This window comes from Cryptomeria japonica, chromosome 5, assembly GCF_030272615.1.
Source record: "Cryptomeria japonica chromosome 5, Sugi_1.0, whole genome shotgun sequence".
Taxonomy (NCBI): domain Eukaryota; kingdom Viridiplantae; phylum Streptophyta; class Pinopsida; order Cupressales; family Cupressaceae; genus Cryptomeria; species Cryptomeria japonica.
Window position 1 is genome coordinate 927,738,554 of NC_081409.1, and position 22,867 is coordinate 927,761,420.

Genomic DNA, 22,867 nt, shown 5'->3' on the forward strand with positions numbered 1-22,867 from the left:
TACTTAACACACTTTTTGTTTGTTTTGCAGATCAACAAAATCAAGTTGGAGGAAGATCAGGCCAAGACAAGGACCTATTCAAGTTTCATCATCATTAAGGACACCTCAAATGCATGGAGAAAGACTCAAAGTGCTTCTAAGTTAAAGGACTTCAAGTGTTCAAGGAGTTGCAAGCAATAGAGCAAGCTATCCTCAAGATCTTCATTCTACCACATTAAGTGATCACAAAATACCAGAGGAGTGACTTGATCGTGAAGAGGCCTCATCAAACACAGGAGACCCAAGGAAAGGTACATCGTTCCTCAAGCACATCAAGGACGAAGGAGGATCAACCAAGGTCGGTGCAAGGGTACGTTGAAGAAGCAGATAGTTTCAGAAGAGTTAATCAAAGTTAGCTTCTCATCGTCATCACATTGAATATCAAGAAATACAAAGTTCCTTGACCAGGCACAAACACAAGACAAGGTGGCATCCTAGTCACTATTCCTCCAGTCAGAAGGCTCCACCTCAACATGTCCAGATTCAGTGAACCACGCTTGCACATGAAGGCACAAATTCCGATGTACTGTTGACGTGTATTTTGTACACAATCATACACAGAATAAAATACCGACAGGCATCTTATCCTCTCTTGAGAAAATAGTCTCTAACTGCTGAAGATCTGCAAAAAGGATCAGTTAGGTGGACTCCAAGGTTCTTTTAGTGGGGTCTCCACGTGTGGACAAGCTTTTTTAGTGGTATGATGTGATTTGCTGTTTCCTTCAAGGCGTCTTACGGATTCAATAGCTCGAAGATTTCACTAATCTAAAAAGAACTTTCAAAAAATGGAAAAAGATAGGGCTTAAGAGGTCTAATCTAGCCTAACCCTATGAACGACTTAGCATGAATGAGATTTGGCAAGACTCAACCAATTTCAATTTTGCCATGAGACAACAACTCAACTGAAATTAGTGCGATCTTCTAAGGTAATAATGATGTTCAATGCATCAAAGATCAAGGACACTACTACGAAGGTACATATCCTAGATACGAAAATGCTTGAAGGTTAAGGACTCAAGGTGCTTTCCAGTCGACCACGCAAGGCGTTCTTACAATCAGCAAGAAGCTAGTGGTTTGGATTGCGAATCCTACCAAATATCAAATCTCACACTTAGTCTTTCTAATTAACAAACTACTTTGATTGAGCGAGATTCAAGTACATCCAACAACCATGAAGATAACTCAAGAAACTTGCAACAAAACACCATAACTTCAATATTTTATTGATTTCCAAGTCATCATATACAACAATTGCTTGAACTTCTCTCTTCAAGACTCAATCTTGCTACAAAATAAAAATTGCTTACAATTCTAATCTCTCTATTTCACTCTTAACTCTCTTCTCTATTAACTGACTATTATAAATGAAATGAAAATGGGGGTATAAATAGCATCCCCAATTACAATGAAAGGTCCAGATCGAAAGCAAATCAACGGACAAGATCATGACACCTAAACCCTAATTAGGGTTTATTACAAATGACCTCCTTTTTACTGAACAATATTAAATACATAGCCAAATATTAAATTCGGCACAAAAATCTAGGAGGTATCAACCAATGAGAAATAAGATGTCATGTCATCTGTAACAACCTTTCATCTAGAATCTTATTCCCTTTCCAATTCTCTTTCTTAGCATATGCAATGAATTTTGTCACAATTCCTTCGATTTCTGTGATTGGAATCTCGGGAAGATTCTTGATACTCTCTTCTAAGTGGATAACTTGATCAAATGCATCTAGAAGAGCTGTGTCCCAAGTAGGTTCAAGTTCCTTTGTTCTATCAATCAGGAGCATGGTGGCATACATCTGATCATACTGCTCATCTGTAACATCTGCGTCCTTGCGAAAGATGATAGTGATTCTATCCTCAAACTCTTGTAAATCCACATCTGTCTCGACCTCGATCCTCCTGCCAAGAATGGTACGAAGTACCTCAAATACTCTGTCCTGGATCGGATTGATCACCTCCTCAACTTGACCACATCTAACGCTGATGTCCTCAAAGAGAACACTCTTTATATGGAGTAAGGTTGACCACTGAAACAAACTGTGAGAATCACCTTCTAAGATCCTCTCTTGTGCTAAAATTTTTCTAGGTGTATGTCTTATAACTCTCAAGACAGGGATGACAACGTCCTTGGTATGGGCAAATGCAGCTACTGTTGCCATCAATCTGTGGATTATCTCAAGAACTTGGATAGCCTGATGGGTGATCTTCGACATCCTTGTAATAAACTCAATGGCCACCGTGTGAGATCTATCCATCCAATTACATGTACGCTGAACCATATTCCTGAATCTTTCTGCTTCATTGATTGATTGAAGGGGCAATGCCTGCAATGGTGATCTAACTGGATCCTGACGTCCCAAAGGTTCATTGATGTGACTGAAATATGTTCTCCATGCACCGACCTCTCTCTCAAGCTTTCTATTCTTTTCTACTTCTTCTCTAAACTTATCCTTCAATGCCTCAAATGTGTCGGTGGCATCATCTAAAGTCTGCTCTGTTGTGGATGGTCCTAACTCAATAGTCTGTATATGATAGTCCTCTGCTAGGATCTCACCCTCATATTTGTCTGCCGCCGGTGTAGCTATCTGCAGTTTTCTAGATCCAGTCTCATCTCGAATCATCTTGGACATCTTTGTAGCCTTCTTCTTCTCTGTTGTCATATGTGAGCGTCCAACAAGGCTCTCTAGATCGATTGCACTGTCCTCGTCCTCAATTACGATCACCTTAGTCAATCTTTCCTTCAACCAATCTGGGATATTTGATCTTGTCTCTTGAACTTGAATTTCTTTGTGTACTATTTCTTCTTGTCTGGGAGGAGATGTTACTTCATTATCATTATCTAAATCATAGTCTTGGAGAGATCCATCGGATGAAACATGCTGTGCCTGTTCTTCCTCCTGTCTGTCATTCTGTACCATCGATTCCATGGATTCTTCCACTCGAACTGTTCTATCTTCTGGCCTGGAAGAAGTACCTGGTGTTTGGTCTTTGTTAGCACCTTGCTTTTTCTTGGAAGGCTCTTTCTTTTCTGATCTTTCCTTTCTCTTTGAACCTCTCGGATGGAGATTGCCCTCACTGGCACATCGAAGGTTACCTTCACCTGAATTCCTAGGATTAGGATTGCCTTCACTAACACTGGCTCCACCTTCGGCTGGCTTTTCTTCCAAAGTAAAAGACATGGCTATGCCTTGTTCTCTCAACTTCTGATGTTGAATGTCTACCCATCTGCGAGTACAAGACAAGACTGGTGCCATCAAATCATCTAAATCCACGGCCTCGGGCTCATTCCAATTCAAACTAATTGTTTTACTTTCTCTATCATATGAAGATTGGATGTGCCTGCCGTTGTCCTGAGCTTGGTCGGCTACTCTGTAAATCTTACATTTCCTGATGAAATCCAAAGGCAATCTAGAATGTATCTTGCGTTTCACTTCAATATCATCTAGGAGATTCATCATAAAATCTTCAATTTGGTATTCATGTCTAAATCTTCTACCGACTGTCTCTTCTAAATGTCCATGAGGATCAAAACTATTCCTCCAAGCAAAAGATGAAAAAGGATACAAGGCTAACTCCCTCTCTGCGTCATCCATGGCTGAGACATTGGGACAAACCTCAACTGAATTACCCAAAATAATAGGTACCTGAACTCCATTCTGATGTCTGTGTCTGAATGCCTTCACATATGCTGCCAACTGCCTTGTTACTTCAAGTAACACAATTCTATCTGTCGGGTACCTCGGCAACATATATGGAGGTAAAGGACATCCGTACACTCTAATGTAAGTGAACTTGGGAAACTGAATGAACCAAGCACCGTACCTCTTGATTAACTCCTGGGCATCCTGAGATAATCTGTTGTGAATCCCTCCTTGCAACGTCCTTGTGATGTTCATCGTGAAAGTATCATTGATTAACTTGTAGTTCTTCCCTGGTGGATGATGCAAGTGGGTATAGGATTCACAAACTCTGACCTCGCCGGGTCCTCTTCCAATCACTCCTCTGTGAGGTAGTCCTGCGTACTCGACGCTCCTTATTAAGGCATAGATGACATACGAACTCATGTGGAAGGACTTAGTAGCCCTGAGTCTTCTCAACTGTACGTCTAAGCAATGGCTAATTATCCTAGCCCAATGTATTGTACCCTTTCCTTGAACAATCACCTGGATGAAATAAAACATCCATTTCTCAAAATAGAAGGCATGAGGTGCTCCTGTAACTCTGTTGAGCATGGTAATCAAATCTCTGTACTCCTCTTGGAAATCGATCCGGTGTGGTGTGTTCGGTACTTTGCTCAGACGGGGACGACTCTTGAGTAGCCAGTTCTTGTTGATTATGCTTAAGCAAGCATCTGGATCATCATCGTACACTGATCTGGCTCCTTCAATGCTCTTGTATATCATGTCCCTGTGCTCTGGAAGATGGAAGGCTTCACTTATGGCCTCCTCTGAAAGGTACGCCAAAGTGTTTCCCTCATTGGACACAATTGTCCTGGACTGTGGATTGTAATGACGGGCACACTCTATCATCAACTCGTGACACTGAATGGCTGGAGGAAAACCGGCCGCCTTAACGATGCCACTCTCTATTATTCTCCGGGCGACAGGTGATGGCTTGCCGATGTAAGGGACCTCTCGGAACTTCTTCGTGCTAAAGTTCCCCAAGTTTGTATCTCCAATGTTGCTCCACTTGGACACGATCTTGGTCTCCACTTCTTCAGTCTTCTGATCTTCTTTCATGAGAGCCGAGCGACTGGTGGATGCTCCCGCCTTTGGGGTCGCCATACCTACACAACATTTCATTATAAGAAATAGATTTTGCAATAAATAACGTAGATAAGAGAGATAGATTTTAGGAAACCTCATGATAAGTCCCTAGAGTTATCATTTCCTAAAATACAACGATTGAGCTAAGAGATTTTCAAGGATCAAAATTTGAAATATGACGATGAATGAATAAAACAATAACAATAAAATCGCCATACCTCGACAGAGAGAGCTAACTCTAGAATGCAAAAACAAAATTCGCCTGGGCAAAATTTGAGGTATAAGATAATCTTCAATATGATTCCCTCAAAATATACTTCGCCACCTCTGGAGAGAACGTGATCTTCAAGTAATGCCTTAGACGTGGTCTTAAATGATCTCCAAATTCGCCTTTGGTGTGGTCTTAGATGGATCTCCAAGTTCGCACAAATAAATCTCCAAGTCTTTAGCAAATTCGCCTTAGGCGTGATCTTCAAATTCGCACCACCTTTGGTTTGGAATCGCACCACCTTTGATAGCTAAGCGCGCCACCCTTGGATGAATGAAACTCGCACCACCTTGGATAATATTCGCACTATCTTTAAACACACTTAACACTTTCCTTTGTCTTCCTTGATTCGCATGTAGAGAGGTAAAAATGATTATGTGAAAATGAACATTTCACTCCCCTTATAAATAGCGCTCATACCCTTTCACCCCTTAGGCCGACTTGACAAATAAAACCATTTTTTAAATGATTTGCAATAAAATAACAAGGCCGACTTGCCTAATTGGGCGCTTCAAATCGATTTTTATATTAATTAAATAATTAATTATTAATGCCTTGCGTTTTTTTAAATGAGAATTTCGATTTTTAATAAAGGCAAAAAATAATTAATAAAAGATAACGCCATATTAAATGCTAAATAAAAATGGATTTTCAATTTTTTAATCGATTTAGCATTTAAGGAAATTTAAATTTGTTTATTTGGCGCCAAAATTGGAAAACAAAGGGACGTACCTCATCGCTCTGGTCCCTTGGAGAGGGACAGGAGCGATTCACCATTTTGTCTTGACTTTTGCATTTCTTACGTCCAACTCCTTCATCTCCACGTTAAAAAAAATCGATCACCTTGATGGTCCTTCGAATTTGATCGCCTTGTGTGCGCATATGGGTGTCCTTTAAGTGCACATCGCCCTGGTCTTTGTCCAAAGGACAGGAGCGATCTTCTTGTTTTCATGTCCATCTTGCATCTTTTAACTTCGATTTTTTTATTGTGGGCGAATAGCATCCTTTGTTCGTGTCTTTTGCGCTTATTCCATTTGCTCGCATGAAGTTTTGAGTGTATTAAAGGGATCATCGCCCTTGTCCCTTGGAGAGGGACAGGAGCGATCCATGTCCTTTCCTTGACCTTGTCAACTTTGCACTTCGATCTTCATTGTAATGCCCTTCAAACGTCGTCCTTCACCTTACCTAACCTTGCTTCGCTTTGATCTTTGAAGGAACGTGCGTGCTTTTGATGATATCGCCCTGGTCCTTGTCCAAAGGACAGGAGCGATGTGAGGCTTTTACATTATTTGGCAATGTTTGGACGTTCAACACTTTTGCAAATTATCTTCAAACGATGCCTTGGACCATATGCTATCTTAAGACGTCTTGACTTAGCTTGATCTTGAAGCAAAACAAGGAATCCAAAGCAAATCGCCCTGGTCCCTTGGAGAGGGACAGGAGCGATATAGTCTCCATGCTCAAAATAATGATCATTTCACGTTCAAAACTCTTGTTTATCATCCTTTTACCATACCATGGACCCTCTAAAACATTGCAATGTCTTGTCCTTACGTAAATTTTGCATGAAATGGCCAATGCATCTAACATCGCCTTGGTCCCTTCCTAAGGGACAGGAGCGATCTATGTTATAGGGTGTCAATTTCTTCATTTTAACGTCCTTTGAGTGTTTGCGCATGATGAAGACGCCTTGAAATGTCCCTCGCCACCTTGTCTTGACTTGTGTCGACCTTGAACTTCGGAGGAACGACCTTGAACTTGAGAGGGACGTATCTTCACCATTGTATCGCCCTGGTCCCTTGGAGAGGGACAGGAGCGATCCTTCCTTTGTGGCCTTCATCTTACTTTGCCAGGTTCCAAGTTTATATTCAACGGAGTCGTCCTTCTTCACTCTATCCGCCCATGCCTTGACATTGTTTGTAATTTTGCAACAAAGGCAATTATATCAAAAATCGCTCTGGTCCCTTGGAGAGGGACAGGAGCGAACTAGGCATTTAATGCTGGTATGGACGTCCAAAAAATCTTCAATTTATATTCAATGCATTCATCTCATGTTCTCCTTCGTTTTTGAACGTAAACTTGCCTTGACCCTTGTCTGGATTTTGCAAAATGGAGGAAATCGCTCTGGTCCCTGGGAGAGGGACGAGAGCTACAAGGTACCTCGCCCTGGTCCCTTGGAGAGGGACAGGAGCGATTTAGTCAATATAGGTCATTTTCCTTCATTTTTTGCATCTCAAATTATATTCATTTGGCAAAGTATCTTCCTTCGGACGTCCTCCAATTGCTGAGTTATCAAAATCTTGCATGGACATGGCGAAATTTGAATCGTAGCTCTGGTCCTTGACTGAGGGACAGGAGCGATTTTCCTCCTGGAGGCCTTTCCGCGCTCATGAAAATCTTCAATTTATATTCAAATGAAAGATCTTGTCGTTCTCTATCACTTCAAACGTAAAATTTGTCTGGACTCTGCAAGGACAATGAGATATTTGAAAATGAGCTCCCGTCCTTCACTGAGGGACAGGAGCGATTTTGCTCCTACAGGCCAAAATAACAAGATTTTTCACATTTTAACACTTCACGAGGCGAAAACAAATCAATTCCAATGCCTAGGATCAAACTTCAAAAAAGTCAAAATTTGGTCAAAATATTCAATCAGACAAAATTCACATTGACGATCATCATTTAAACAAGTTTAAGTTCTGCATGAACATTCCAATTGAAAATTAGACCATTTTGGCAAAATCATTGCATTCAAAATTTGCATTCTAGAAAAGAAAGCTCAAAAGCTCTCAAAAATGACTGGATTTTGGCTCGAAAAGGCAAGATTTAAAACCCTAAGGCTTAGCCCTAAATCCAGACAACTAACGGACTAACAAAACCCTAAAAACGAAAGCGAAAACAAGCGAAAAAGAGGGGGTCCCCATTTGCGATGGGGCGATGTGTGAAATGGTCACAACATGTACCTACCTCGGTTTCCTATTGGTTCACAAGCATTAAATGTAATTTTCTCATTGGCTAAAGGAGTTTGTTGTAACAAACCCTAATTAGGGTTTTCATCTTGTAATCCTAGCCATTGAAATGTAACGAGCTCTCTATATAAAGCTCTGGCTCTTCACTTGAAAAGGTTAATAGTCAATAGTTGATAGGCGATGAATAGCCAGTAGAAAAGAAATAGTGAATAGAATAGCAATTAGAGTAGAGTAGGAGAAGGCAAGAGATTGTTGCCCAGTAAATTAACCTCATTTTTCATTGAAGTTATGGTGAAATGTGTTGTTTTTTTTGCAATATGCATGGTTTCTTGTTGGATGTTCATATTAGATGGTAGATAATTCAATTGAATCGAGAAAATTGTTGAATGCACTCGTGTGGAATCCGCCTAGTCCATGCCACTAGCCTCTTACTGATTGTAAGTGCACCCTGCGTGGTCAACTGGCATTGAATGAGCTTAACTTCAAATTGTTATGCATCCATTGTTTATGCATTAACTTGAATGGTGATCAGTGTTTGATGGTGATGATTTGAACATATTCAAAGCATCCCTTAGAAGATTGCACTGAGCTGGTGTTGAATTGTTCAGTTTGATGGTGAGACCTAGCCCAGTAGGACTCCACCTAGTCGTTCATCTATCTACTTGCATCTAGGTCTTAGATTAGACTCTTTAAACCCTACACCTTTTGTTATTTCTTTATTCTCCCTAGTGAGTAGATAGGACTTGAGTTCCAACTAATCAAGCATTCAAGCATTCGAATGTAAGTCTCCTTGTGAATCCAGCAAAATCACATCACACCAACAGAGCTTATCCACATGTAGAGACCCTACATATAAGAACCTTGGAGTTATTTCGATTGATCCTTAAGCAAATCTTCAGCATTCGAATAACTTTGTTCAAGGGAGGATAAGATACTTAAGTTATTTTATTTTGTGTTCGCATGTGCATTGAAAACACATCAACAGAACCCAAGCCTATAAGTGTAAAGGAAGTCTACAAATCGAAGAAGAACCCCGAACCAAAGGAAAAGCTGCAAATAGGAGAGGTTTGTCCACAAGTCACTTTTTCTTCCCTTTGTTCATCTTGCACCTTTTCTTTATTCTATTTGTTGCACTTTTTTCGACATGGCGAACCATGTCACACTTCTACAAAGATCACAAACTTTGCAATGTTCAAATTCAATGACTTAACTTGTTTTTCTTGTTGGATTTTCAGGAGTTCATGAACTTGTGAGCTCCAACCTTTTGAACTTGAACACTAAGGGAAAACACTTAGACAAATTTGGATTTTGACACTTGACAGAATAATCTAAGAGGGGTCACGAAGAGACCATTTGAACATATGGGCCCATAAAAACTATCTCAAGTTGGATATTAGTGATGAACCAAATAGGTCAACTGCACAAAACAAGCAAGGACTTGATGTTTTTGGAAATTTTGATGCCTATAAATAAGGGCACTAACAGCTAAGGTTGTTCGCTAGTGGCATTATTTTCTTAGCCTTCTAAACATACATTTTTTCATTAATTTGTTCAAGGTAATAGATATAGATTAAAATTTAAATAATATGAATTTCAAACTAATTATGACGGTAAACTTCTAGAACATAATTATTTTGAACCTTTGAAAAAAAACAAATATGCAAAATAATAATTACATGTACTCGACCTAGTGACAATTTTCAATCCACATAGGTACAATGAGTTTTATACTAAATGATATTGTTATTGTATTAACATGAAAATAAAACCACCTTAACAAAACATATAATAAGATTAGAATACCATGCTTACTGCAATGCAGTCATATTGCAAAACCTACTAAACATTTAATGTATACAAACATATTTCCATTCTTGACACTAATGTAAGGGATATTTGAACTTGGTTAGAACTTTTGGGTAAGGATTCATAATTAGATTCTTGAATAGCAAATTCAGACAATGAACTTTAAAGTTGGAATAGCAAATCCTGGAACCAATAGCTTTAGCCAAAATATATCTTGCCCAATTAAACAACCAAAATGGTTTTCAAAAGTATTTAACTAAAGATAATATTAAACAAACTAATAAAACAAGAAAAATAAAATCAAAATATTACTCACAAATTATATGCGTCCATCACAAATGTAATCATATCGAAAGGTAAGGTATTATAAAGATCTCTGATCTGGCCACCATATAACTCCTTGAGAAGACGAACCTATAATTCAACCATTATTTAATGAATTATAAATGCTTCAAAATAAACATATTATGGTTTTTAACTAGGTTTTAACCAAATATTACTCCTACGAAAAAATTTGACAAAAACATGTATCTTTATTTTCTGATACCAAATCCTCCGTTTGTTATGCAGAATATTTGTTTATATTTTGTTCCCATGTAGGTTTCCAGTAGCCCACAAAAACGGACTAGTCTTTTGGTAACTTGCAAAGAAATAAAATTTGGTTATCTCAATGTCAATTTAATACTAAGAAATTTTGGAGTTGTGTTAATAATATCTGGAGGGCTTACACTCTTGAGGTATAAAAACTCCATACTGGAATAGCAATATAACAAACCAAGGCAGATGACCTTCCAACAGTTTTTCTAATTCAATAGAACATCTTGGGTGTCAATTTATGTAATGCCTACTAAATTTGCTCTCCAATAGTAATCGCTAGAAAACCACAGAAAATAACAAGTACAAAGTGGATAATTTACACCATAAACAAATATATTTAAAATGCAAATGGCCTAGATGACCTATTTGTTCTATCAAATAACATGGGTTATACGTAGTACTTCCAATCCAAACCTACCTGCTCTCTTCTATCTACATATGCTTGCAGCATTTCTCCAACGTAGTCAATAAACTTCTGTAAAAAGGAAAGTTGCAACGGTAACTGTCAAATTTGCAATTAGAACCCTCTTCCTTCTACAAAATGGATGTTATCCTCAATATTATTTTAAAAAATTTGATAAAGGATGTGATTAATGTAAAAGAAACATGCCATTGGATCTGACGAAAGGAATTTATCTTCTGCCTCATTTATGGGCAAAAAAAAGGGAATCGTATGTTCGACAACACGCATCTTCTCCAAGAAAGATTTGCTCCCCAGAACACAATAGTAAATATCACACTGTTCTCCTGCATTGAAAATAAACAAATGTTACTCAAAATTTCACATCCAATCCAAAAGTTACCAATTGCAAGCAAAAGGAAAGAACACAAATAAATAAAAAATAGAAACTAAATTATAAGATTATATTTGCAGCACTAAGTGTAATGCTACTCTCAATAACCAATTCATCAGAATTTCCAACCACAATGTTCACTATTGCATTGTGTAAACATTAATAAATAAAGAGATGATACTTAGTTAAAATGGAAATTGTAAAATGCAGCAGTAGTATAACATGAAAGGATATCACTAATGTTCCAAATATTAACCTTACACGAAATAATGGGGATATTAAACATAATGAAACAAAGAATTAATCTATTAATGCTTACAAACATTTAAAATAGTTCAATGGGAATCATACATACATCCAATAGCAATAGAAAACTGATGCAGACAAGACCAGGGGTTTTATCAGACTGCCGGTTCTTGCAGCCAAAATAAAATCAAACCCGTATCACAAGTATAGAATACAGACAGTTGATCACAAGAAACTTGCAGATGAAATCCAAATAGACTATTAATATCACAGATTTACAAACCATTACATTCTTTAAGCATTCCATTAGTCACTTAAAACGATCAAATTCTTCTAACAAAAAAAATTTGCTTTGTTCACATTTAGTGCTCTGCTATGCCACTCTCTTCTTGTCTACTCTGCTATGCTATCTGCCTCTTTTCTCTATTCCCATGCACTTCTTTGGCATTTCCCTTTCAATTTTCTTCATCTCCCCTCATACAATTAAATCTGCTATGCATACTCACACACTTTACTCATTCTTTATGCAGTTCCTTCTCACTCCTTGTGCATTCAACAACCTTAAATCTGCAATAATTCAAGAACCCACTATCTGCTCCTGTATCCCTCTGCCATCCACTATCATTTTGCTCATAATTTAATTTGCCTTCTTCCCAGCACATCTTCCTCTGTTCTTTGGGCTTTGACCCACATTTTTCGATGGAGGCCATCCTCCTTATCATTCCCATGCAGCGAACCTTCAGAACTCTCTTTTTCAATTTCCAGACACCATCTCCTTCCTCCGATTTCAAGGCAAATTTCTTAGTGTTTTTAATCTACTGTTTATCTTTTTATCCTTACAGCCTGTAATTTCTTTATATTCTCCCACGCAAGGAGTCTCTTCTCATTCTCTGACTTGGCTGTGCAGCCTCATTAAGCATCTCTCTATTCATTTCAATTCCTATGCCCTCCTCATGCCATTTTTTCCCACACCTCAGTATTGATTTCAGCTGTTTCACAAGATAGGGAATTGCGTGCGCTAATTCCTATTGGTGGTTCATAAGACAAATCACAAGCTAGAGGTTGCAACATGGAAACAAAGTCGTAGCAAGGGCCTCCAAAAACAAAGAAAAATTATGGGCATCTACAAGAGTCACAAGGGCATGCAAATTTTTTGCAATCATGTTTAGGACATTATGGGAGACACGGCCATGAATGTTTGCAGCTCGCGACCTTTTTTTATCTAAAAGGGCTTTGATTTACATTTTCAACCTTCATTTGCAGTCATGGGTCACAAGCAAAAGGCAGGGCAACAGTTGATAGTTGTGTTTTATTTTCAAAAATCATAAAAGGGCATTCAGACCAGTCAAATTAAATTTGTTGTTTTTGTCACAAAAATAGGCCTTTCTTTTTTACTGCCAATGGTTTAAATCATTGTTTGGAAACCTAGCTGAAACCCGGCAAACTCAATGCAACTCACTAGTCATTTGACAAAACACACCAATCCAACATGACTTGCATGTTGAGTCTCTGCCGAGTACTCATTGAGTCTCAGCCAAGTCTTGGCAATTCTTGTAAAAAACTTTCTTTTACTGACAATGGTTTAATCCAAAGTTTAAAAAGCTAGCTGAAACTCAGCAAACTCGACACAACTTGCTAGTCATTTGATGAAATACAACAATCCAACATGACTCGCATGTTCAGTCCTTGCCATACTCATCGAATCGCAGCCAAGTCTTGGCAAAACTTGTAAAAAAATCTCTAAGTCTTGTAATGAAAACATAATTTATTGGCTTAGGAGTCATATAACATGTAATCTTGGAATTATGACAAAATAATGATTAGAATAGACTAATGTGTTCCCTAATGTATTCGTTTTTGTCCTTTTTGTGTAATTATGTTTTGTTTCTATTTTAACAAGTTTAGTCTAGATTTTTCCAAGTCCCTAGTCCAAGTCAAATTTTTGGGCTGAAGAGTCCATTTTGAATGTAAGTTTTCCAACTATGAGTTAACCCCTCAAGTCACAGAAGTTTTACCAAGTTTACTTGTGATTCTAGCAACTTTTCATGAATAACTTACCACAATTTTTCTAGGTTACTGCCATGTCTCCTTGAACATAAGTTCACTGATGACCCTTAGCCAAATTTCTGCGATTTACCATGTACGCTAATGGGATTGTAAAAAAGGAAAATTAATTAAATAATTAAGCTGTCGAAAAGTAAAAATTAAAAGACAACTTACATTTAATTGTTTAAAAATTAAAAAGATGTTTTAAGTGATTATTTTAAGTGTCACTATACCCATGACACAAAAAGAGATTAAAAAGGACACTTGAATATATTTTTATGACTTTGAGGTATATTTGTCAAAAAAGAAATAAGCATTGTTTTACTTCCTCAAAAAAATTATAAATAAAAGGATTGTTTTTAAAAGGGTCTTTATGCTTTTTGAAACAATTTATTTTTTTACGAAAAGATGTGTGGTCTGTCTTCTCTTTTCAAGGACGAAAACCCTCCACATTTTTATACCTTTAAGGATAAAACCCTCCTAGTTTTTAGTGCAACTCCATACAAAAATTAACAATGTGTTTCATCAGGAAATGACTTCCAGATTTTTAGTTATCAATGTGGTGTGAGATTTTCAGTGTTTGTTCAATTTTTTCAATGTTGCTCTCTATTATTGCTTCAAGTTTTGATTTTCAATTTTAGGTTTCTATTAGATGAATACAGTTATAATGTTTTAGTATTGTTGGAGATAATAATTTTTATGCAGGCTGTTCCATAAAGAATTCTCATTGTACTACTCAGAAGGCCACTGTCAGGTTGTACCATGCCAAATACATATCTCCAGGGAGGCATTTGAGTTTGCTAATATTTCTAAACTTTATTTTGTTATTTATTCCATCTATCCGCAAGCTGTACCAATCATAACCAGGCTGTACCAGTTATTTGTGCTGGTAGAATATGTAAAGGGATGTTTGTATGTTCCAAAGGTCTGCAACGCATTTTTTTGACTGAATACAGGATTATTCCAACCCTTCATCTTCCTAGGATAATTGTACCACAAGCAGGTAACAGTAGCAGATTTTATGAGACCATACTATGCTGTTATGAGGTTACAAGGGTCAGATTTACCAGCTGCATATTATCACCAGTTGCCAACCAATAAGCACACTTGATTGCAACCATAGAAGCAATGATCGGCAACAAATCTCAATCAATCACGATTAATCGGGAATCGCAGAGGGTCCCGATTTTTTTCCCTGAAAAAATCGCGAAATACGCGTTGACCACGGGGTCAACGATTTTTTCCCGTTTAAACACGATTAATCCAGATTAATATCTGTCGATTAATCAGAAAAAAAAAAAAAAAAATTGCAAATATTTGCGCAAAAACCCTAAAAACACGAAAAAGGTGCCATATTTTCGCGGAAAAATCTACAAATGGACGCCGCCTCCCTATTGTTTTTCGTCCAAAGTCTGCAGGTCGGAAATAGGAAGCCCAACAATAAGTTTTATTGCAGAGATTGATTGTTGAGTCTTCTTCAATCACCAACTGTTTCTTCCAAAGTCTGCAGGTCGGAAATTGGAAGTCTTGTTCGTCATTGGTCAAGGACTGTTTCTTCAGGTTTAGCGCAGAGGGGTCACCAAGCAGCAAGCCAGCATGGCATTCATCCAGCCTTCCAGGTATTTACAAATTATATTTTTGTTTTACAAATTTTGTTTTTATAGAATTTATTTAATATACAGTTTGTTTTATTTAATTTATTAATTTGTTTTATAGTATTTATAATATACAGTATATTAAATTTAACTGTTAAATATACTGTTAAATTTAACAGTTAAATATATTTAACAGTATATTAAATATACTGTATAATAAATTAACTATATATTTAACTGTTAAATATACTGTATACTGTATAATAAATTTAACAGTTAAATATATTTAACAGTATATTTAACTATATATTAAATATAGTTAAAATTAATTTATTAGTTTGTTATATTTAACAGTATATTAAATTTAACAGTTTAATAAATTTAACTTTTAAATTTAATATACTGTTATATTAAATTTAACTGTTAAATATATACTAATATACTGTTAAATTTATTAGTATATATTTAACAGTATATTAAATTTAACTGTATATATTTAACAGTATATTAAATTTAACTGTTAAATATATACAGTTAAATATAAGGTAAATTTAATTTAACAGTATATTAAACTTAACTGTTAAATTTATACAGTTAAATATAAGTATATACAGTTAAAATTTAACAGTATATTGTATACATTTTACAGTTAAATTTTTACTGTATATACTTATATTTATCTATTAAAATATATACTGTTAAAATTTGTCTAACTATATTCTTAAAATATATACTGTTAAAATCAAAAAATATATCTAACGAGTATAATTTACCTGTATATAAGGTTAAGAAGAATGTATTGCTGTTTCTAGTGGGTCTGAAATTCTTCTTCAATGGCTTAATTTCCAGGTCTGCAATTTTAATTGCATTCTCAATTTCAGATTGTATGCTATGTGATTACTCATGAAATAAAGTGAATTTTCTGTTCGATGTAATTTGGCTTAAATTGTCTTCAAATGCACTGTTTCATATGAATGTTCTTAAATGGTGAATGAACTTTAGAAAAACAAAGCAATAAGCAAACAGTCATATTTTTCTAACATGTTCAAACAAGCCAAAACCATCATAACCTGTCACATCAAAATCCTCAACTAAAAAATTTGATTTTCTCACTCAAAAGTTAAAGACTGAGTGATGTTTTTGCAGATCTGATTCTTGATCAGAATGCCACGTCAAAAAGACTTTGCGTGGACACACTGCACAGCAGTTCCAGGTAGCACGAAGGTCAAGTGCAATTGGTGTCTAGAGGACATCAATGGTGGGATTTGTCGTTTCAAATGGCATTTGTCAAAAGAACGAGAAAATAACATCGAGATATGCAAAAAATGCCCTGCAGATGTCTCGTATCAGGCAAAGCAATCTCTTGACGGGATTGCTGAGAGTAAGGCCAAAAAGGCAAGAATTGGGGCTGAACTAGGTTCTAGTTCTGCAAATCTCAAGAGCAACTGTTTGCATGAGGAAGATGGCGAAGATGGGAGTTTCAGGGAATGTGGGTCAACACCTAATTCTATAGCACGTGAACCAAACACAAGTGGAGGAAACATTAATACTTTCTTCCAACCTCATACTACACCAAGATCACAAACCACTTTGGAGAGTATAGGATGGAGGAAAACTGTCACTGAACAAGCAAAGAAGGCAATTGGTAATTTTTGGTACTCCTCTCACATGGCATTCCATGCTTCTAGAAATCCATATTAGCAACCCATGGTAGATGCTATTGCAGCTATAGGACCTGGGTTTCAAGCCCCATCTTATGAGTCATTAAGGGTTGGTATGCTGAAAGATGCAATAGAGGATGTTCAAAATGTTGTTAAACAACATCGGTTACAGTGGGCTAGAATTGGTTGCAGTGGGCTAGAACTGGTTGCAGTATCATGTCAAATGGTTGGACAGATAGAAGGAACCGAACTCTCATTAACTTCCTTGTCTCTTGTGAGATTGGCACTGCTTTTCTGAAATCTGTGGATGCATCTAATAGGATGAAATCCACAAATGCATTGTTTGAGATGTATGACGTGGTAGTTACGGATATGGGGCTACAAAATGTGGTTCAATTTATCACAGACAATGTTGTTGCTTATGTTGCTACAGGGAGACTTCTGACAAATAAATACCCTTCCATGTTTTTTACACCATATGCAACACATTGCCTTGATCTAACCCTAGTGGACATAGGAAAAATTGAATCGGTTAAGGCAGCATTTCAGAAGGCTCACAAGGTTACCAAATTTGTTTATAATCACACGAGAGTTTTGGCTATAATGCACTCTTTCACAGGAGGCAAGGAGCTAGTTCGACCAGGGGTGACAAGATTTGCAACATATTTCCTTGCATTACAAACATTATGTGAACAAAAAGGTACTTTGAGGCGAATGTTTGTTTCAACTGAGTGGATGGAGTTTGGCTTCACAACTCAAGCAAATGGCATAGCAATGGCAAAGTATATATATTCTACCACCTTTTGGGAATCTATTGAACAGATTGTAGAATTTTTCAGAGCCTTTAGTAAAAGTCTTGAGACTAGTGGATGGGGAAAAACCCCCCATGGGATATGTATATGAGGCCATGGATAGGGCCAAGGAGGTGATAAGAAGTAAGCTGGAAAATAAGAGCGATAAGTATATGCCATTGTTGGGCATAATTGATAGCAGATGGGATAGACAGATGCACACTCCTCTCCATGCTGCGGGATACTTGCCCAATCCTTTGTTATTCTATTAGACTGACTTCATGGAAATTGATGCTAAGATCAAACAAGGCTTCTTCAAGTGCATGGAAAAAATGTTTCCTAACTTGGAAAAATTTGATGCGGCTTTGATAGAGTTAGAAGTGTACAAGCATTCTAAGGGTTTTCTCTCTTCTAGGGCTGCTATACAAAGCCGAAAGACCATTCAACCAGGTAGACTCTATAAACTTTTGACAATCTCTTTATTTTGCCAACATGCTCATTAAGTTTGTTAAGATTATAAGATATTCTTAGTCTTACAATATCATCTCCATATAATGTGTTTTTCAGTTGCATGGTGGGCTTCTTTTGGAGACGAAATACCAAATTTAAGGTGGATGGCAGTGCGCATTTTGAGCCAACCATGCAACTCATCAGCTTGTGAGCGTAATTGGAGTGTTTTTTAACACGTACATTCCAAGAAACGCAACCGCCTATCACAACAACGGATGAATGACTTGGTATTTGTTCATCACAACCTTCGGTTGAAGATAAGGAAAGCTCAAGGTGAGAATATTAATATATAGTTGCAGTTTTTGAAATTGTATTCACTATTCATTGTGTTTTTCACTTGTAAGGGAAACACTAATTTCTAAATGGGCAAAATCGGGAACTATTGAAGATGGCTTGCCAATTGACCTCGATGAGATATATCCAAAGTGTGAGTTGATTGCTGCTGATGATGCTGATGATGTTTATGATGATGATGATGATGTCGTTGTTGATCGTCCACTTGAGACTGAAGATTTTGATATCATGACGCAAGCCAACTTTGGTCCTCAATGGGTTGAACAAATTAGGACAGACTCTCACCCGAGAGCTTCATCATCAGGGCCTCCTGCCCTCTAGCATGTCATTGCCTACATTTGATATTTTGGAATTTTGTACTTAGTTTACAAGTTGACTTTGTTCAAAGTCACAAACTATATTGTAGTTGACATTTTGACATCTATCACCATCTAAAATATTAAAAAAAAAATAGTTTTTGATTGTTTTTCTGTAATTTTTTTACGTTTTTTTGTAAATCCAATTTTTTCCCGATTTTTTGAAAAAATCTTATACTTTTGTTTTGCCAATTAATTCCCCAAACGATTTTTGCTTCCTTGATTGCAACCATTTCAAGGTCATTCTGGATGTTGTACCAGTCAAAAGAGTTGTACTATTTAGTTGAGGTTTGCAACAGTTATTTAATTAATATTTTTACTGTTATGCTGGCTGTAATGCTTCTTTTTGCTAACCATGTCTTCTTACAGGGTCATATTAGTCTGTTTGTTGAACAAACTTCGGTTGCAATGGTGTGGTGATATTTTATTTAACCTCTCAGCCACGTGAGGTCTTAGCAGAATATTTCCATACCTGAATCACAGCTCTTATTGTAATCATTTTCAGACTATACCAATCATAAGGAGGAACATTACCACTACAATAAGGTCTTCAGACGTTTCTAGCACTGTATTATTCCTTTCCAGCAGTGAGTTCATCTCAAGCAAGTATATCCGCTAATCAAACAAGGTACCTTATTTTCAGCAATGCCTTCAGATGAATTTCATGCTATATTGAAATGATGGTTTCCCAATTATTTGAAATTGCAAAATAATCATTTGTATTACAAGTTACTTGTTAAAGCCAAATATTGTAATACTGGTCAATATACCGCCAGTTATTTAAATTTTTGAAGATCCTAGATGGGTCACTATTTGATCCTCGTTTATCATTGTAAAATCCTAGTCAGTTTATCTGTTGTAAACATATTTCCACGGAGTTTGTTGGTGTGGGGATGCAGCAATGCGGGGATGGGTTTTGGGGATGGGGGCAGTAAGGGCCTAATTTTGGTGACAGTAAGGGGATGGGGGCACTAAGGGCCTAATTTTGGTGATAGCGAGGGGATGGTGGGGGGATAGCAGCAAAGCGGCAGTGGAGAGTATTGCTGATATACAAATTGAGGTGAATTGAATTCCTCAGCAAAATCTACAATATATCATCTTTGTGAGTGCCCCATGAAAGGCAATCTAGTTGTCACGAAGTTAAAGGTTGCAGTCAATATGTAATGGCATGTTCCATATAGTGAGTGACTTGGCAACATTCTCAATGCAAGTGGCAGAGATGGTGGTGCTGTGAGGAGACTTTCCCTCAAGTCCCCAAGTCTTGAAAAAATCCCCGTACAAGGGACAAGAGGTTTTTTTGGGGGGAAATGTCACCATGGAACAGTGGTGACCCGGCAGCATCCCCAACGAAGGTGGCAGAGGTGGTAGTACTGTAAGGGGACTTTCCCCCAAGTCCCCAGGTCTTGAAAACATCCCTATACAAGGGACGTGAGGTTTTTTGGGGGAGACACATCCCTGTGGAAGAGCGGTTGAAATCGAGTTGACACGATTCCACTTGCATTCAACCAATTTGGCTTGATCAAAATTTTCATTCACTAGCAATCAATTTAGGTTGATCAATTCTACAATTTTCTTATATTGTAAATTGGAACGACCAACCACCAATATCTTTCATGTAATTTTGTTGTCCTCATTCTAGTCTCCATTGAAATGGTAAATTGATATTAACAAAGGAGATGAAAGCTCCTTAAATAGAGAGTACAAGCAATGTTTCTATATAAGAAACGATCAAGAATGCAAGACAAAAAGGAAACTTCCTAAAACTAACTAGATGACGAAAGACAGAAAAGAAACTTCCTAAAACTAACTAGATGACAAAAGACAGAAAAGAAACTTCCTAAAACTAACTAGATGACCATTACATACTAAATATTACAATAGTACTTTAATACCCTCCCTTAATGATCATTCTACTAACTATCCTCCAAAAGACTTGACATAATCTAAAGGTCATTTGGCCACGAATGCATAGAAGGCTAACTCCTCTTCAGAATGCCCTACAACATGAGCCTACTGTTGAGACCATCCCTGGTTGGATTTCTGATCAGCCAACCGCTTTTTGCAAAACTTCTACACATGACCAAATTTACCACAATAATGACGTGCTAGATTTTAGATTCTTTGTCAAAGTGCACTTTGTCCTTTCTGCTGAGTGGACTTACCTTTGCCTTTGTCCTTGGCAGTAAACGCCTATTCCACACAGGCCGTGTCACTACCACTACCAAACTGTTATTTCCACCTAGCTTGCTGCAAGAGCCTATCGCACAACTCATCAAACTTCAGGTCAATGTTAGTATTGCACAGCTCATCAAACAGTTGTTTCAACCTGGCTTGCTGCAAGAGCTTATTGCACTACTCCAAACTGTAATTTTGAGAGTAATCAATGTTAATGTTATCCAAAATTTGCTATTCACTGAATGACATTTATTGTGTCTATCTTGCTTATAAACATTTATTGAGATGTCTCATTATGTGCTAAAGGTTAAATTGCTTCAATGAATTTGCAATCTTTATTGTGCAAGTGAGGTTGAAGGTGTAGGCTCTGGCTTTGTATCAAATCGTGCATTTAAATTAGCACAATGTCCACATTTTTGTCCTTCGGCTTATTGAATACATGTGTAATTTCCTTGTTCAATCTTTGTTTTTAACAAAACAACGTAAAAGTGTAGCCCTTTGCAAAATATTGTAAAAACATCTTCACATTTTATCCTAGGCAAAACCAAAAAGATATAGATTTACATTTTATTCAACAAAAAAATGAACCACCCCAAAAATGGTGGTAAAGATTGTAAATTGCAAGTAAATATTCTTCAGTCCTAGGTTATTTTTTATTTTAAAGAGAGCTTTCCCTTTTAATTTGAAGATAAGATCTACTACAATTTTTTTCTATTTTGTGTTGAACTTAAAGGTGTAAATTAAAAACACTAATAGGGCACATAGGTTTTATCGAATCACCTGGTTCTAAAGTATCACAATGTATGGAAAAACCAATTTTAAAAACCAGATATGAAGGAACATTGTAAAAATACCTGCAAAAAAGGTATCATACTCTATACAAATCCTGCCCCCTTCCAAACAACAAATAACCTGTGCAACAATGACAAGATATATAAATATATGATCATTAAACTCAAAAAAATGCAAGATTCATTACTTCTTACCAACTAATAATGATTTCACAAAAAGGATTTATAATTTATTAGTAAAGGTAAAGAAAATGAGCATATAAATCATATGTAAAAGCTTATTCTAAGACACAACACCATGATCATGGATGGATATAAAGCAGTATATTCTGATTAAAACAACTCTGAACCATTTCTTTTTTTTAAATTTCTTTGGGTTAGCATTTCATGATCATATCCCCCAGTGTAGAGGATTTCACACATTCATTGGTGAAAAATCCTACTAAAATCTAGCAACATCGGAAAATTGGCAAGTGTTGCAAGGGGTTTGTAATGTCCTCATTTCAGACTTACCATAATATAGTCCTGAGACATAAATTTTTAAATTAACAGGAGAATGGTAATATATTAATAAACATAACTTTATTAAAAATGAACACATTTCATTATAATATTGACTTTAAAATTTAAGAATGATTCAGAGAGGAGAACTTATCTTGGTAACTCCCTCTGATTTACCCAAACAAAATTATTCAGCAAGTTGTTGATTCCTCTTAAACATTTGTTGACCCTTTCATAATGCTGATTGCTCAAATCACAAACAATAATCTACAAATTCCTTGTACAAGCTTAAGTGGTGTTGAAGTTAAAAACACAACCAATATCTCCAAGTATTACAGGTGGGTCCCATTCCATTTAGTGGAGCTGCTGCTAAAAACACAACAAAATTGTAAAATCTTCAAATCCTTTTCTTCAAACACTGTCTGAAGATTCTTTTATTATAATAGTCTGAATAATTATTGTGTCCAGCTTATTCTAATACTAATTAATCTGAATGTCTATTTAAGTACTCTTCCTTTAATTCATCAAGATCCTCCCACGTGGTATAGACCATTCTTTTTCTCCCTTGCAATCAATAGTGTGTCTCTAATTTAGACTTATGTGCTGGCAATTTCTAAGCCAAGTGGATCAATGCTCACCAGAGCAGATCC

At 36.7% G+C, this 22,867-nt stretch overlaps 1 protein-coding gene across 2 annotated transcripts in view; it reads right to left on the bottom strand.

Moving 5' to 3' along the window:
* LOC131037403 (uncharacterized) overlaps positions 1 to 22,867 on the bottom strand; it is a 119,921-nt gene that overhangs the window by 28,212 nt on the left and 68,842 nt on the right. For both annotated transcript variants that reach the window (XM_057969533.2, XM_057969534.2), the window contains exons 8-11: positions 21,780 to 21,837; positions 11,068 to 11,204; positions 10,876 to 10,932; positions 10,177 to 10,274 (exon numbers count right to left, since the gene is read on the bottom strand). In XM_057969533.2, the coding sequence (XP_057825516.2) occupies positions 10,177 to 10,274; positions 10,876 to 10,932; positions 11,068 to 11,204; positions 21,780 to 21,837 (350 nt within the window). The remainder of the gene's footprint in view (positions 1 to 10,176; positions 10,275 to 10,875; positions 10,933 to 11,067; positions 11,205 to 21,779; positions 21,838 to 22,867) is intronic.